At 39.1% G+C, this 13,373-nt stretch overlaps 1 protein-coding gene across 2 annotated transcripts; it reads left to right on the top strand.

Annotated features, from left to right (window-relative positions):
• Positions 1–772: 772 nt before the first annotated feature.
• On the top strand, positions 773–12,957 carry LOC139165667 (gastricsin-like). 2 transcript variants are annotated; one of them, XM_070748885.1, is made up of 9 exons: positions 773–858; positions 3,748–3,886; positions 5,920–6,037; positions 6,193–6,311; positions 7,427–7,626; positions 9,198–9,320; positions 11,169–11,316; positions 12,173–12,271; positions 12,715–12,957. In XM_070748885.1, exons 2-9 carry the CDS (start codon positions 3,773–3,775, stop codon positions 12,868–12,870), a joined length of 1,077 nt encoding a protein of 358 aa, XP_070604986.1. In that variant the 5' UTR covers positions 773–858; positions 3,748–3,772; the 3' UTR covers positions 12,871–12,957. The 2 variants fall into 2 exon arrangements, with proteins under 2 accessions (XP_070604986.1, XP_070604985.1); XM_070748884.1 differs by lacking the exon at positions 773–858 and adding an exon at positions 927–988.
• Positions 12,958–13,373: the final 416 nt, after the last annotated feature.

Below are 13,373 nucleotides of genomic sequence, written 5' to 3'. Positions count from 1 at the left end.
ACACACACACATACTGTATTTTTTGCTGTATAAGATGCACCTTGTTCCTCCCTAAAATAGGCTGATAATTAAGGTGCATCTTATACACTGAATGTAGCTTTCCCCCCAGCCCTAACTAGTTGCTAACGATCTTCCCAGCTCTTACCTTTCAGGCTCTTTCATTGTTTCTCTCTGTGAAGAATGTTTTCCAAACTCTAAATCTTTGCAGGGTTTGTTTCATTACTCTAACTTGCTCTGAGTAAGTTTCTTTCTAGGTGCTAACAATGTTCCCAACTCTTACCACTTGCAAGCTCTTTCATTGTTAATCTCTGCCAAGAATGTTTTCACACCCTAAGTCTTTGCAGGGTTTGTTTCATTACTCTAACTTGCTCTGAGTAAGTTTTTTTCAGCTCTTTCACTGTTACTCTCTACAAAGAAGAATGTTTTCCAAGCCCTAAGTCTTCGCAGGTTTTTTTTTACATTGCTCTACTTGCAATGTAAGGAAGATCTGAGGCTGGGGTATGGGTTCAGGTGGCTAGCTTTCCACCAGGTTCTTTTCTTTTAAGAGAGAGAGAGAGAGAGAGAGAGAGAGAGAGAGAGAGAGAGAGAGAGAGAGAGAGAGAGAGAGAGAGAGAAGAGGGCGGGTGAATAACCAACTTCTCTAGAGAAAGAAATGTGTATCTCCCATCAATTGCAATGTAATAACAGAAAGACAGAAAGAAAGACAGAATTACAATGCAATTGATGGGAGATACACATTTCTTTCTCTAAAGAAGCTGGTTATTCACCCGCCCCCTTCTCTCTCTCTCTCTTTAAAAGAAACTAACCTGGTGGAAAGCAAGCCGCCCCCAACCAAACTCACAGTCCAGCCGATCCCAGGTGTGTAGCCTTCATCAGATTTTCCTCAGCTGGGCTTGGCTTCCCACTTACAGCTGCTATGTCTTCAGAGCCTGGAGCTGTCATGCAGTTGCAGTGTGATGCCAGCTCTAAGTCCAGCTAGGGTAAAAGGGTGTGTGAATCTGAACCTTGGGGTGGGTGGGTATGGGGGGGAGGGGGGAGAACCAGGAGGAGAGCCGAGTCTGGTATGACTGATGGAGGAATTATGGGAGTTGAAGTCCACAAATCTTAAAGTTGTCACGTTTGAGGACACTTGAGTTAGAGGTTAGGAGTATATAGGTCTTCAAACCTGGCAAGTTTAAGGCTTGTGGACTTCAACTCCCATTTCTGAGCTAGCATGACTGGTGGAGGAATTCTGGGAGTTGAAGTCCACAGGTCTTAAAGCTGTCAAGTTTGAAGACACCTGAGCTACAGGTTAGGAGTGCAAGAGTCTTCAAACCTAGCAAGTTTAAGGCTTGTGGACTTCAACTCCGATTTCTGAACTAGCATGAATGGTGGAGGAATTCTGGGAATTGAAGTCCATAAGTCTTGAAGCTGTCAAGTTTGAAGTTTGTAAAAGGTGTACATGGTTTAAAAAAGTATACCTGGTTTAAAAAAGTATACATGGTTGTAAAAAGTATTCTGCTACACTGGAATTTTATTAAACAATATAATACGGTACTACACCATTTGGTTCAGAATGCTTTTTTCCTTGTTTTCCTCCTCTAAAATCTAGGTACATCTTATAAATTGGTGCGTCTTATACGCCAAAATACGGTACTTTTTTAAAATGGTAAAAGTTACTCTATTTTCTTTATTTGTAAAAATTACTGCACCGTGGATAATTGCCATTGTGATGCTGGGTTTTAGATTATTCAGGGTGTCCCCAAAATAGGGTATGGGTTATGTGTGCTTATTCTAGTTGTATTTCAGAATGGATCTTCTCTGAAATAAATGTACCCTCTCCATTTAGAAGATTACAACGTGGAATTGTTGGGCTGCTGATATGATGTAGACAGGCCTAGGTGACAAATCTGATTTCAATGTGACCATGTATTTTTCCATTTTAAATTCAGACCTATAAGCAAAAGGTTCCTTCAACCTTTCTTTCAAAACACACAACAAACTTATTGTCACATGTGCAAGTGGAAATATTTTAATTTAGAAAACTGAAGAGATGATAAGAAATAGTACCAATCTCTGCCTTTACAACATTATGTACACAGCATTTACTTTACTGATTAAATAGGTTTACATGAGATAAATTTCTATATGTTTTTGAGAAGAATCTTGGTATGAAGTATTATGATCCTTTGATAAGGACTCCCATATGACTTTGTGTTCATAAAAAAATGCCCCAACTCAGGGTATAAAAGAAAGGCACCTAGCATAGCCATCTTTACCTAGTGTCCCAAGTCCCTGCAGGAGCTAAAAAATTCAAGTTAGCAACTGCTTTTGGGAAAAGAGGACCATGAAGTGGCTAATTCTTGCTCTGGTGTGCCTTCACCTCAGTGAGGCTCTTGTCAGGTGAGTATGGCATAATTATATAATAGCTTCAATTGCCTTTCAGCTTCAGTTACTCTCTTAATAAAAAATCTGTTTCAGTTTCTCTCTCTCTCCTAATTGTTTTCTTTCTTAAATGATGTCTGCTTACCTAGCTCCAAAAAAAGGTTTGGATTGATTTGTGGAAATCATGAGATCAGTCGATATTGCACCTGATGTACCTGCCTTTGAAGACCATCTGTTGAGAAAGTTATGGACTTTCCTCAGCAGTTGGTTGGCCACTGCTGGATTAAATGAGTCAGGGGTTTGATCCAGCATTTATTATGTGTATGCTCTTGAAAACTGATTGAATGTCTCTGTTAGATGGATGTCCTTTTTCTAAAATATTCAGAAATTTTAATGCCTTTTGGGGAGAGTTTCTAGAACAAAGTATGCCTTTACACCTTGTATACCTTTAGGTATGTTGTCTTGTTGTACAGTACTTTTATTTCTTCATAGCATTTTTTCTGAAGAACTGCATCCCCAAATTCAGAAGTGTCTATGTTGAAGAGTAACTGGATTCTCTTTATGTTGTTAAAGTAGAAGAGTATGTAGCATTTTCTTAGGGATCTGGGACTACAGCTAAAGATGTATACACTAGGATAAGTCATTACAACTCCTAGGAGACCCTCAGAAAAATAACATCCCTATTTCCTATGTGGATATTTTCAGGATGATATAATACACGTTTTGTGTTGCTTTAGGTAGATAATTCATCCAATTCCATCTTTTCTCTGCAAAAATAGTAAATCAGATGGGGGGGGGGATGGTATTTAATAACCTGGAATTATGTAGGTCTAGCTTCTGGTTCCAATACTGGATAGCAATAGTTCCTAAACTTATATACTGCTTCATAGTGCTTTGCAACACTCTCTAAGCAGTTTACAGAGTCAGTATTGACCCCACAATCGGGTTACTCATTTTACCCACCTTGGAAGGATGGAAGGCTGAGTCCACCTTGAACCTGGTGAGATTCGATCTTCCAAGTTGCAGGCAGCCGGCAGTCAACAGGAGCAATACTGCATTCAAACCACTGCACCAATGCAGCTCCTTGCTAGAATAGATAATATTAGATAATATCTTGTTATTGTTCAAATTTGTAATCCTGTTGTAGGACAGTAGAGTTGAAAGGGGGATATTGGAGTTCCTCAGTTTATTTTCCTGCTCAATCCTGCAGAAAAGATTTAATCTCTGACAGAATCAAACACAAATTAGCATTACTAATTAAATAGACTGAGTTCAGTCCAGGTAAAGTTAGACCACCTGCAAAATCTCAATGAAAAAAACTCAATATGGAGAGTGTCTAGAGCTGCCAGTTTGATTCTCTGCTTAACTGCTTACCTCACACAGAATCCCCTTAAGAAAATTCAAGTCCATGAGGCAAGTGATGAAGGAAAAAGGTATCCTGGCAAACAAATATTATGATCCAGCCAGCAAATATTTCAATAACTTTGCCGTTGGTGATGAGCCCCTTGCTAACTACATGGATGTGAGTATCTGGTTAGTTCAAAGCAAACTGTCACAATTATGTCAAGATGAAAACTATACAGGAAAAGTTTACGTTAATTGAGAAATCATAGGCCTGGTTCCAATTACAATTTATAATTTGGAAATCTGGATAACTAACATCAAATAGAAACATAGAAACATAGAAGACTGACGGCAGAAAAAGACCTCATGGTCCATCTAGTCTGCCCTTATACTATTTCCTGTATTTTATCTTAGGATGGATATATGTTTATCCCAGGCATGTTTAAATTCAGTTACTGTGGATTTACCAACCACGTCTGCTGGAAGTTTGTTCCAAGGATTTACTACTCTTTCAGTGAAATAATGTTTTCTCACGTTGCTTTTGATCTTTCCCCCAACTAACTCCAGTTTGTGTCCCCTTGTTCTTGTGTTCACTTTCCTATTAAAAACACTTCCCTCCTGAACCTTATTTAACCCTTTAACACATTTAAATGTTAATAATATAAAAATACAGCTACATATACCCAATTAACCATGAAGCAGGCATGAAAACCTAATTAACTTGTGTTAATTGTATACAGTACCTAGTTTAAAAAAACCTGTTACAAATCAGTTGGGATTCTAAAACCGTGTTTCTGATATTTTAATTTCTTCTATATTTTTGCCTATCAATATTCCTAAAATATATTGAATAATATGCTTTGTGTGTGTGCAGAATATTCTGTTAGATGTGTTAAGTCCTTACATTATTTATTTTCATTTATTTGTTAGTTTACCAAACTTGTATAAGGTATAGGTATAAACATAAATATAGTAAATACATATAAATGGGGACAAAAGGACAGTCGGACAGGAATGGTAGGCATGCTTATGTTACATTCATACAGTCATAAGTGGGAGGAAATGGGTGATAGGAATGATGAGAAAAAACTAGTGGTAATACACACTCCCTTACAGATCTCTTAGGAATGAGTTGAGGTCAGCAGTAGACAGTCTAAGGTTAATGTTTTTGGGGTTTGGGGAAAAAAGCACAGAGTCAGGTAGTGAATTCAAGGCATTGATCACTCTGTTGCTGAAGTCGTATTTTCCGCAATCAAGTTTGGAGTGGTTTACATTAAGTTTAGATCAATTGTGGGCTCATGTATCATTGTGGCTGAAGCTGAAGTAGTCATTGACAGGTAGGACATTGTGGCAGATAATGTTATGAACTACATTTAGATTGGTTTGAAGGCGACGTACTTTTAAGTTGTCTAAGCCCAGGATTTCAAGTCTGGTGAAATGAGGTGTTCTGTTGTGAGCAGAGAAGTGGAGGGCTCTTCTCGTGAAATATTTCTGGACTTTCTCAATTATATTAATGTTCAATATGCAGTGTGGTTTCCAGGCATATGAGCGGTATTCGATAATTGGTCTAGTGAATGTTTGGCATGATTACTGGCTCATTGGATATGATTACTCCAAGATCCTTGCCAGAATGAGGGTCGTCTACAAGGTCGTGTCCTCCAAGCTTGCATTTTGTGTTCTGATTCTTTTTGCCAATGGTTGAGCATTTGTTGGTTGAGATTTGAAATTGCCACTTGTTTGACCATTCTGATACAGAATCAAGGTCTTTTTGAAGGGTAGCAGCAGTATCTGCAGTGTTAAATGATTTGACATTGTTGGCAAAGAGAATACAGTTGCTTATAATATAATCACAAAGGTCATATTTGTTGTCTGTTTGACAGGAATGTAGGAGCAGAGGTGGGCTGCTGCCCGGACAGCGGGGGGGGGGGGGGAATGTAGTGGGGTAGCAAAAATGGAGCTCCACCCCAGTGTACCCAATTTGTATTGAAGGATGTTGAAAGAAAATGCAGGGTGTCCTGCATAAGCCACGCCCACAGTGTGGTAGTAAAATTTTTGGTAGCCCTTCATTGTATAGGAGGCAGGAGATGCCATAATATTTTAATTTCAGAAGTACTTTGTGGTGTACCACTGAATCAAAGGCTTTATAAAAGTCTTTGTAAATTGCATTTAGTGTGGAAGCCCTGAATAATGACCATGTTTTCCTTTTTCTAGGTGTCCTATTACGGAGAAATCAGTATTGGAACTCCACCCCAGAAATTCATGGTTCTCTTTGACACTGGGTCATCCAATCTCTGGGTGTCGTCCGTCTATTGCCAGAGTCAGTCTTGCAGTGAGTCTTCTTCTCATTAATTTAAGAATAAAAAAGACACAATTTGTGGAAATGCCTTTTTTGTCTTCACACCTATTATGCTGTTATTTAAATCTGGTGTTGTTATTGATTTGAAAGTAAAACCTTCTCTCCCCCACTCTCATTTCTATCACCAGAAAACCACCCATTATTTAATCCCAGTCAGTCTTCCACTTATTCCAGCAAAGGACAAACTTTCAGTATACAGTATGGAAGTGGTAGTCTCAGTGGGGTCTTTGGCTATGACACTGTGACAGTAAGTAGCAGTTCTGCATAAGGGGAAATAATTTGTTTGACTTGATATTCCAAGGCAATATTATTGATATTATGCAATGGACGGTATTGGTTTGGTCAGTGACTGAAATCAAAATAATTATGGTAGTTAGTAATGAATTGAATCTTGAAAACATTCAAGCCTGCAAATACTGAAATCTCATAGATGTAGAAAGAGATTGGGGCATTTCTATTGGTCTTAGCTTCTGCTGAAGTATTATGGAGTTTAGCTAATGTCCTTTTATTGCTGCCATGGCTTTGATGGATAAAGAAGGGAGAGCAGCTAGCTGGTTGATGTGGGTGGCACAAAGGGAACATCAAGAGCACCTTCCAATCCTTTCCAAAGATCAGTGGATAGAGGCCTGGGCAACACTACACCTTCACTGTTGTGAGAGGGGGAAATTCTAGAAGCTGGTGATGGTACGGAATAGGAATTCAACCAGTGTTATCCCCCTGCTCTGAGATCCCCAAATAACCTGCCTTCTCTCTTTTCCACATTCAAGTATTTATTTTGTTGCTCCTACTCCTTGTGAACACTTTTCTCACGACATTAGCTCTTGCAGTTGATTGCAAAGTTACATGTTGAAAACTTAAGAATAAGAAATCTTGAATTTTTTGTATTTTTCTTTTTTCGTTTGTTTTTTGTTATGCTGTTCATACAATGTTTATGTTTGATTTTAATCAATAAATATGTATATGTATGTAAATCAATGTATACATATATGTATATGTATATGTTTTCATAGATTTTCACGGGTATAGGTATAAAGGTCTTGGCCTATTCGGGTTTCTTCCCATGTAGGTTTTAGAGATTTCTGGTGACGTTTCTATGAGGTCCCACTCGTCATCTTCAGGCTGGTGCTTTTGTCCTTGTGCTTGGGCGAACAAAGCCAGGCTGAGCACCAGCCTGAAGATGATGATATCTCATGATCAACTGATGTTAGATAGGTTTCTCATCCTCTGATACTCTGCCCAATGAATTATTCCTCGATTACAACAAAATACATTAGCTATCCATAATTTCAATTTTCTGAATTTCTGCTAGGCTACTGTGCTGTATACCTTTCCTATCTTCTGACTTGTCCTGTTCCTTTGTAGATCCAAGGCATTAGTATTACCAAGCAAGAATTTGGCCTAAGTCAAACTGAGCCTGGCAGTGCTTTTGTCTCCGCAAAGTTTGATGGCATCCTGGGTTTGGCCTATCCCTCCCTTTCTTCTGGTGGTGCCACTACTGTAATGCAAGGAATGATCCAGGAGAATCTGCTTGATGCTCCTATTTTCAGCTTTTACCTGAGTCGGTGAGTATGAAGTCTTTTCTACCTTTCTTGTTTTAATTTGGCTGTTTCAGTTTACTATAAATATTATTTTTCAATTGTTGTCAATACTTTGTATGCAACTTACAACCTACGTCAACAAGAAGTAAGGAGAACATTTCTATGGTTGGAATTTTGAGAAGGACAACTTAAGATCACAGGGCTTTTTTGACCTTTTCACATTTGTTTTAGAAAGCTACCCAGGGAAAGTTTCTGTAAAATACTTACAGTAGCTTCTCTTTGGATTCCAGATTTCAGATCCAAGAAAGCACTTCTTCACATTAATTTAAAAGGCAGAAAGAGAGAGGGAAGCTTTTGAAAATATCAACCTTACATTGCTACGTAGTACTAATACTAGGTAGGGCTGAGGAAGAATGATTGTTCTAAAAACATCCTATCAGTTTATGGCAGGATAGAGATTTAACCACAGACTCTTTTGCTAGTAATTACTAAAGCCTAAGCCTCTCTAAAGTATTACTGAGATCTAGTTGTGAAATGTTGCTCAGGCATTTTTAAAAAATATATGAGAAAAATGCTCCTCCAGTTGCTTGATAATTTTTTTCCTGTTAAATAGATTCTACTTTGTGTACATTAGTCTCAGGGTGCTTTAGGATTTCTTTAGAGTTTTAAAAATGGTTCTTGAGATTACTGGTATAAAATAGAAAGTACTATTTTTTACCCTATCATATTTGCCCTTTACTCTTGATTTGTCCGTTAATCTCTTGATTTGCCAGATGATCTCACTCTTCAGCACTCTTTAGGATGGACACAGAGAAATGAAATGACCTATTACTTGTCATCCTGGGCAATCGATTTAAGATATCAGTATCAGATCGCAGATTAATATTTTGAAACATTTCCTACCTATAAGAGCAGTTGGATAGTTTGTTTGTTTATCATAGAGAGTGAGCATTCCAGAGGTGGGTTTCAGCAGGTTCTGACCAGATCTGGAGAATTGAGTAGCTCAGAGAACTGGTAAATACCAACTCTGACTGGCCCCATCAATTCTCGGCCTCCAGAGTTCCAGTTGTTTGGGAGGAAATGGAGATTTTGCAGTAACCTTCCCATGGAGTGGGGTGGGAATGGAGATTTGACAGTATGCTTCCCATGCCAGGCCAACCTATCCACGCCCACCTATCCACACTCAAAGAACTGGACATTTTAAAAAATTCCAAACGTTTTTGAAACCCACCACTGGACCATTCATGACTGGTTTAAATCAATCTTTTCCCATACTTGGCAACTTTAAGGGGGGTGACTTCAGTTTCCAGTATGTTAGCTGAGGAATTCTGGGAAGTCCACCCAACAAAAATGGGCAAGTTTGAAAAAAAAACTAGTTTAAACAGTTTTCCACTCCAGGTAGTGAGAACAGATTACCCAAACATCTGCTTCTATTTCTGGAGTTGAATAATATTGTCCCTTGACATTAGGCAACCCTTCAAGGAGGCCCTCATACACAGGTCCTTCAGTCAGCTAAACAGGAAACATTGGTATGAATCAGAAATTACATATCTCAATCGGGTTGTCTTTCTAACTGTCTCTATTGATCTTATTAGGCAGCCAAGCACCCAGGATGGTGGTTCACTTATATTCGGAGGAATCGATTCCAGTCTCTACACTGGTCAGATTAACTGGAGTCCAGTCACCGAAGACTGGTATTGGCAAATTGCAGTTGAAGGGTAAGGCTATTTTCAGTAGTAGTATTTACCAAAGAGCCTGATGGAAAACTAACAGAAACTTCAGTCTTACATTAGGAATAATCTCTTGGAGATGGGATTTGGAAATCTCTATGTCCAAGGACACCAGTGAGACCCCAGGACCACCTAGAATATTGCAATTGTTTTTAATAGTAGTTTTTAATACGACAAAAGGCAAAAGTGGTATCAGTACATGGTGGAACACATTCAATTTGAAATTATGGAAATTAAAATGAATATGACCGATGAAAATAAAGTGGAAAAACTGATGGGAAGATGGGACAGGGTCAGAGGTTTTATGGCTAGTAGAATTCGAGACCGAGCCACAAAGAACAAATTCGAATCACTCTACATTGTGTAAATATGTTGATGTTCCTGATTTTAAAATATTATAAATTAGTACATCTTCATTTGTTGGAGGGATTTAATGATTGTTGTTCGGTAGCAGGAGCACATATCACTCTGTACTCTGTGTTGTGTGTTTTTGTTTATATTATGAAAATCAATAAAATTTATTTTAAAAAAAAGACAAAAGGCAAAAATATGAAAGGAACAGGTATGCGATTGAATGTAATAGCAATAGCATGTAGACTTATACACTGCTTTACAATGCTTTACAGCCAAGCAGGAGTTCCACTTACCGGCCGCTACAGGACTGTCACGGGCGCACAGGCATCTAGTGGGCGTGTACCCCCATTGGTGTGAGATTGGACTTCTACACACCAAAGCAAGCAAAACGTCATGCGAGGACACTCACCTGTGTGAGATTTCACCCATTTTCGGCGATTTCTTTGCTTTCGCGTATCCATGGAAGGAAAAGAAAGCCAAAAATCAGTGAAAATTCTCACGCACGAGCGTCGTCGCATGAGATTTCACTTGCTGTGCATGCACAGAAGCCAAATCTCACCCATGCATGTCTGTGCACACATCGGTGGTGCAGAGATGTTTGTGCATCTCAATTTCTGCTACTGGAACCCCGATCCCAGCCATACTGGCTGTAACCCATTCCTGTTTACAGCCCTCTCTAAGCAGTTTACAGAGTCAGTCTATTGCTCCCAACAGTTTGGCTCCTCCTTTTACTCACCTTGGAAGGATGGAAGGCTGAGTCAACCTTGAGCCTGGTGAGATTTGAACTGCCGCATGAGCAGTCATGGTCTCCCCAGATATACCCATGTTTCTCCAACACTCGTGGACTGCATTGGCTGCCGATTGGTTTCCGGACACAATTCAAAGTGTTGGTGATGACCTACAAAGCCCTACATGGCACCGGACCAGATTACTTACGAGACTGCCTTCTGCCACACAAATCCCAGTGCCCGATTAGGTCCCACAGAGCTGGCCTTCTCCAGGTCCCATCAACCAGAAAATGTCATCTGGCGGGACCTAGGGGAAGAACCTTCTCTGTGGCAGCCCCAGCCCTCTGGAATAATCTCCCTCCGGAGATTCACACTGCCCCCACTCTCTTTGCCTTTCGCAAGAGCCTCAAGACCCATCTATGTTGCCAGACATGGGGTAGTTAGATCATGTCCCCCCCTTTCTGACCATTAAATGTTATGTGTGGATGTGACTGAGTTATTGACTGCTTTTTAATGTAATGCGATTTTAGCTTATAGTTTTTAATTATTAGATTTGTACACATATTGTTTTTGTACTGTGTTCTGTGAGCTGCCCCGAGTCTTCAAAGAGGGGCGGCATACAAGTTTAATAAATAATAATAATAATTATAATAATAATAATAATAAAAATAACAACAACAACAACAACAACAGCAGCAACAACAACAACAACTCTGATCCTAATAGCAATTATCTCTGGACTTTCTTTCTCTAGATTCCTGATCAAGAACCAGGCCACCAATTGGTGCAGCCAGGGGTGCACGGCGATTGTGGATACTGGAACATCCCTACTCACTGTTCCTGGGCAGTTCTTTGACAGCCTGATGCAAGACATTGGAGCCCAGGAAGTCACCACTGGCCTGGTAGGGGAAAGCCTCTATATGCAGGGACAGAGAATATTGAGTGTAACTGGCAATCCTAAATACCAGAAAGGGAACTGGGATACGGTTATTGTGGGAATGAAACTATTTCCCAAATGAATCCATTATAATGATGGAAAAACGGACTCCCTTAATATTCATTTCATTTATCCAGATAATGGGAATTGTGAGGTGTGGTGGGAGGAGGGAAGTTGCCAGAAAATGTACAATTATTTGGTAAGACCTGTCAGAAATCTGCGATATATTACAGTCCGTGTGAACTATAATAAATCATTTCCAGAGGTGATGGATTAAAAGAGAGGTTTCTTTTTATTATAAAAGTAGAAAAAATAAAGTATGCCATGAGAGGCATATAAAATACGTCTTCACATCATGGCAGCTAACAAAGAACAGAGCAATACAATAAGGAGAATCTCAGGAGGACGGATGCGATGCATGAATGATGTGGCAGGATTTTACATCATAATAGGAGGAGTTAATAAAACACACACATAGTTAACTATTTAATTACTGAATAACTCTGAATGTCTCTGAATGTCTCTGGGGCTGTCAATACTCAGCGTGACAAGACCTACCCTATCATACTTGCTAGTTCTTAGTTTAGCTTTTATCAAACGAAATCAAAACAAGTTGCTAGTGGAGACTCAACTCCCATCCGTCCGCCAATAAAGGGAAGAGTTTTTCCTTCTAATGCATCTTGATATTGAATTAAGCCAGTGTGAGTTAAATCAAAATAAGAAGGGGAGCAGGATGCTTATTTACTGTATAGTTTATCCCTTAGAATATTGTACTTATGGTTTTTGTACATTGTCTCTATATCTGCTTTTCTATTCCATAGTTTGTGGTTAGCTGCAATAACGTTCAGAACATGCCAACCATCACATTTGTCATCAATGGAGTTCATTACCCCCTGAGTCCATCTGCCTATACCCTTCCGGTAGGTCATTCTTTTTGTCAGCTGTTTTCAGGTTGGTCTTAAGTTTCTGAAATGACAACTACTCTATAGAAAGGCATGGCACAACCAGATTCTCCTCACTCTCCATGGAAAAGGAGAGAGCATGACTTTGAGATGCTTTCATGGAAAATCTGAAGAAAGGAGCTAAATAAGTTGGCAAGATACTATGATATATAAACAAGATATGGGGCACCAGAAGGTGCAATATGGCATAAAGTATAGTTGCATTTAGAAAATAAATAATTAAAATGCAATTGCAGAATTGTGCTTATTTTTGTGATTAAAAATCTTGGACATTATATGTGTGTAGAGAGTTTGAATACTGAAAGTTAAACTTTGCTTTCTCAAGTTAACTTCTCAGGTTATTTCTAATATTTTGCTATAGCCCAAAAGTTTTAAAGCACTCTGTGTCTTTTCCTCAACAGTTTTATGATGGCTATTGCCAGATTGCCATATCACCTACTTACGTGCCATCCCCGAATGGGAAACCTTTGTGGATCCTTGGTGATACCTTCCTCCGGTCCTACTACTCCGTGTATGACTTGGGCAACAATCGGGTTGGATTTGCAACAGCAGCCTAAACATATCCAACAGTCTTGTGCAGTCATCTGCAAAACTCTTCCACCAAAAATGTTAAAAAATCAAAGTTGGTTTCCTCCCAAAAGAAACTGGAAGCAAATAAAGAATGATTATGCAAAGGACAGTCTTTTGTGTGGTTTTTTACTTAGAAACATAGAAGACTGACGGCAGTAAAAGACCTCATGGTCCATCTAGTCTGCCCTTATACTATTTCCTGTATTTTATCTTACAATGGATATATGTTTATCCCAGGCATGTTTAAATTCAGTTACTGTGGATTTACCAACCACGTCTGCTGAAAGTTTGTTCCAAGGATCTATTACTCTTTCAGTAAAATAATATTTTCTCATGTTGCTTTTGATCTTTTCCCCAACTAACTTCAGATTGTGTCCCCCTGTTCTTGTGTTCACTTTCCTATTAAAAACACTTCCCTGTTGAACCTTATTTAACCCTTTAACATATTTAAATGTTTCGATAATGTCCCCACTTTTCCTTCTGTCCTCCA

This window comes from Erythrolamprus reginae, chromosome 3 (assembly GCF_031021105.1).
Source record: "Erythrolamprus reginae isolate rEryReg1 chromosome 3, rEryReg1.hap1, whole genome shotgun sequence".
In the NCBI taxonomy this organism is placed as follows: Eukaryota; Metazoa; Chordata; class Lepidosauria; order Squamata; family Dipsadidae; genus Erythrolamprus; species Erythrolamprus reginae.
This window is presented reverse-complemented; position numbering and strand designations above follow the sequence as displayed.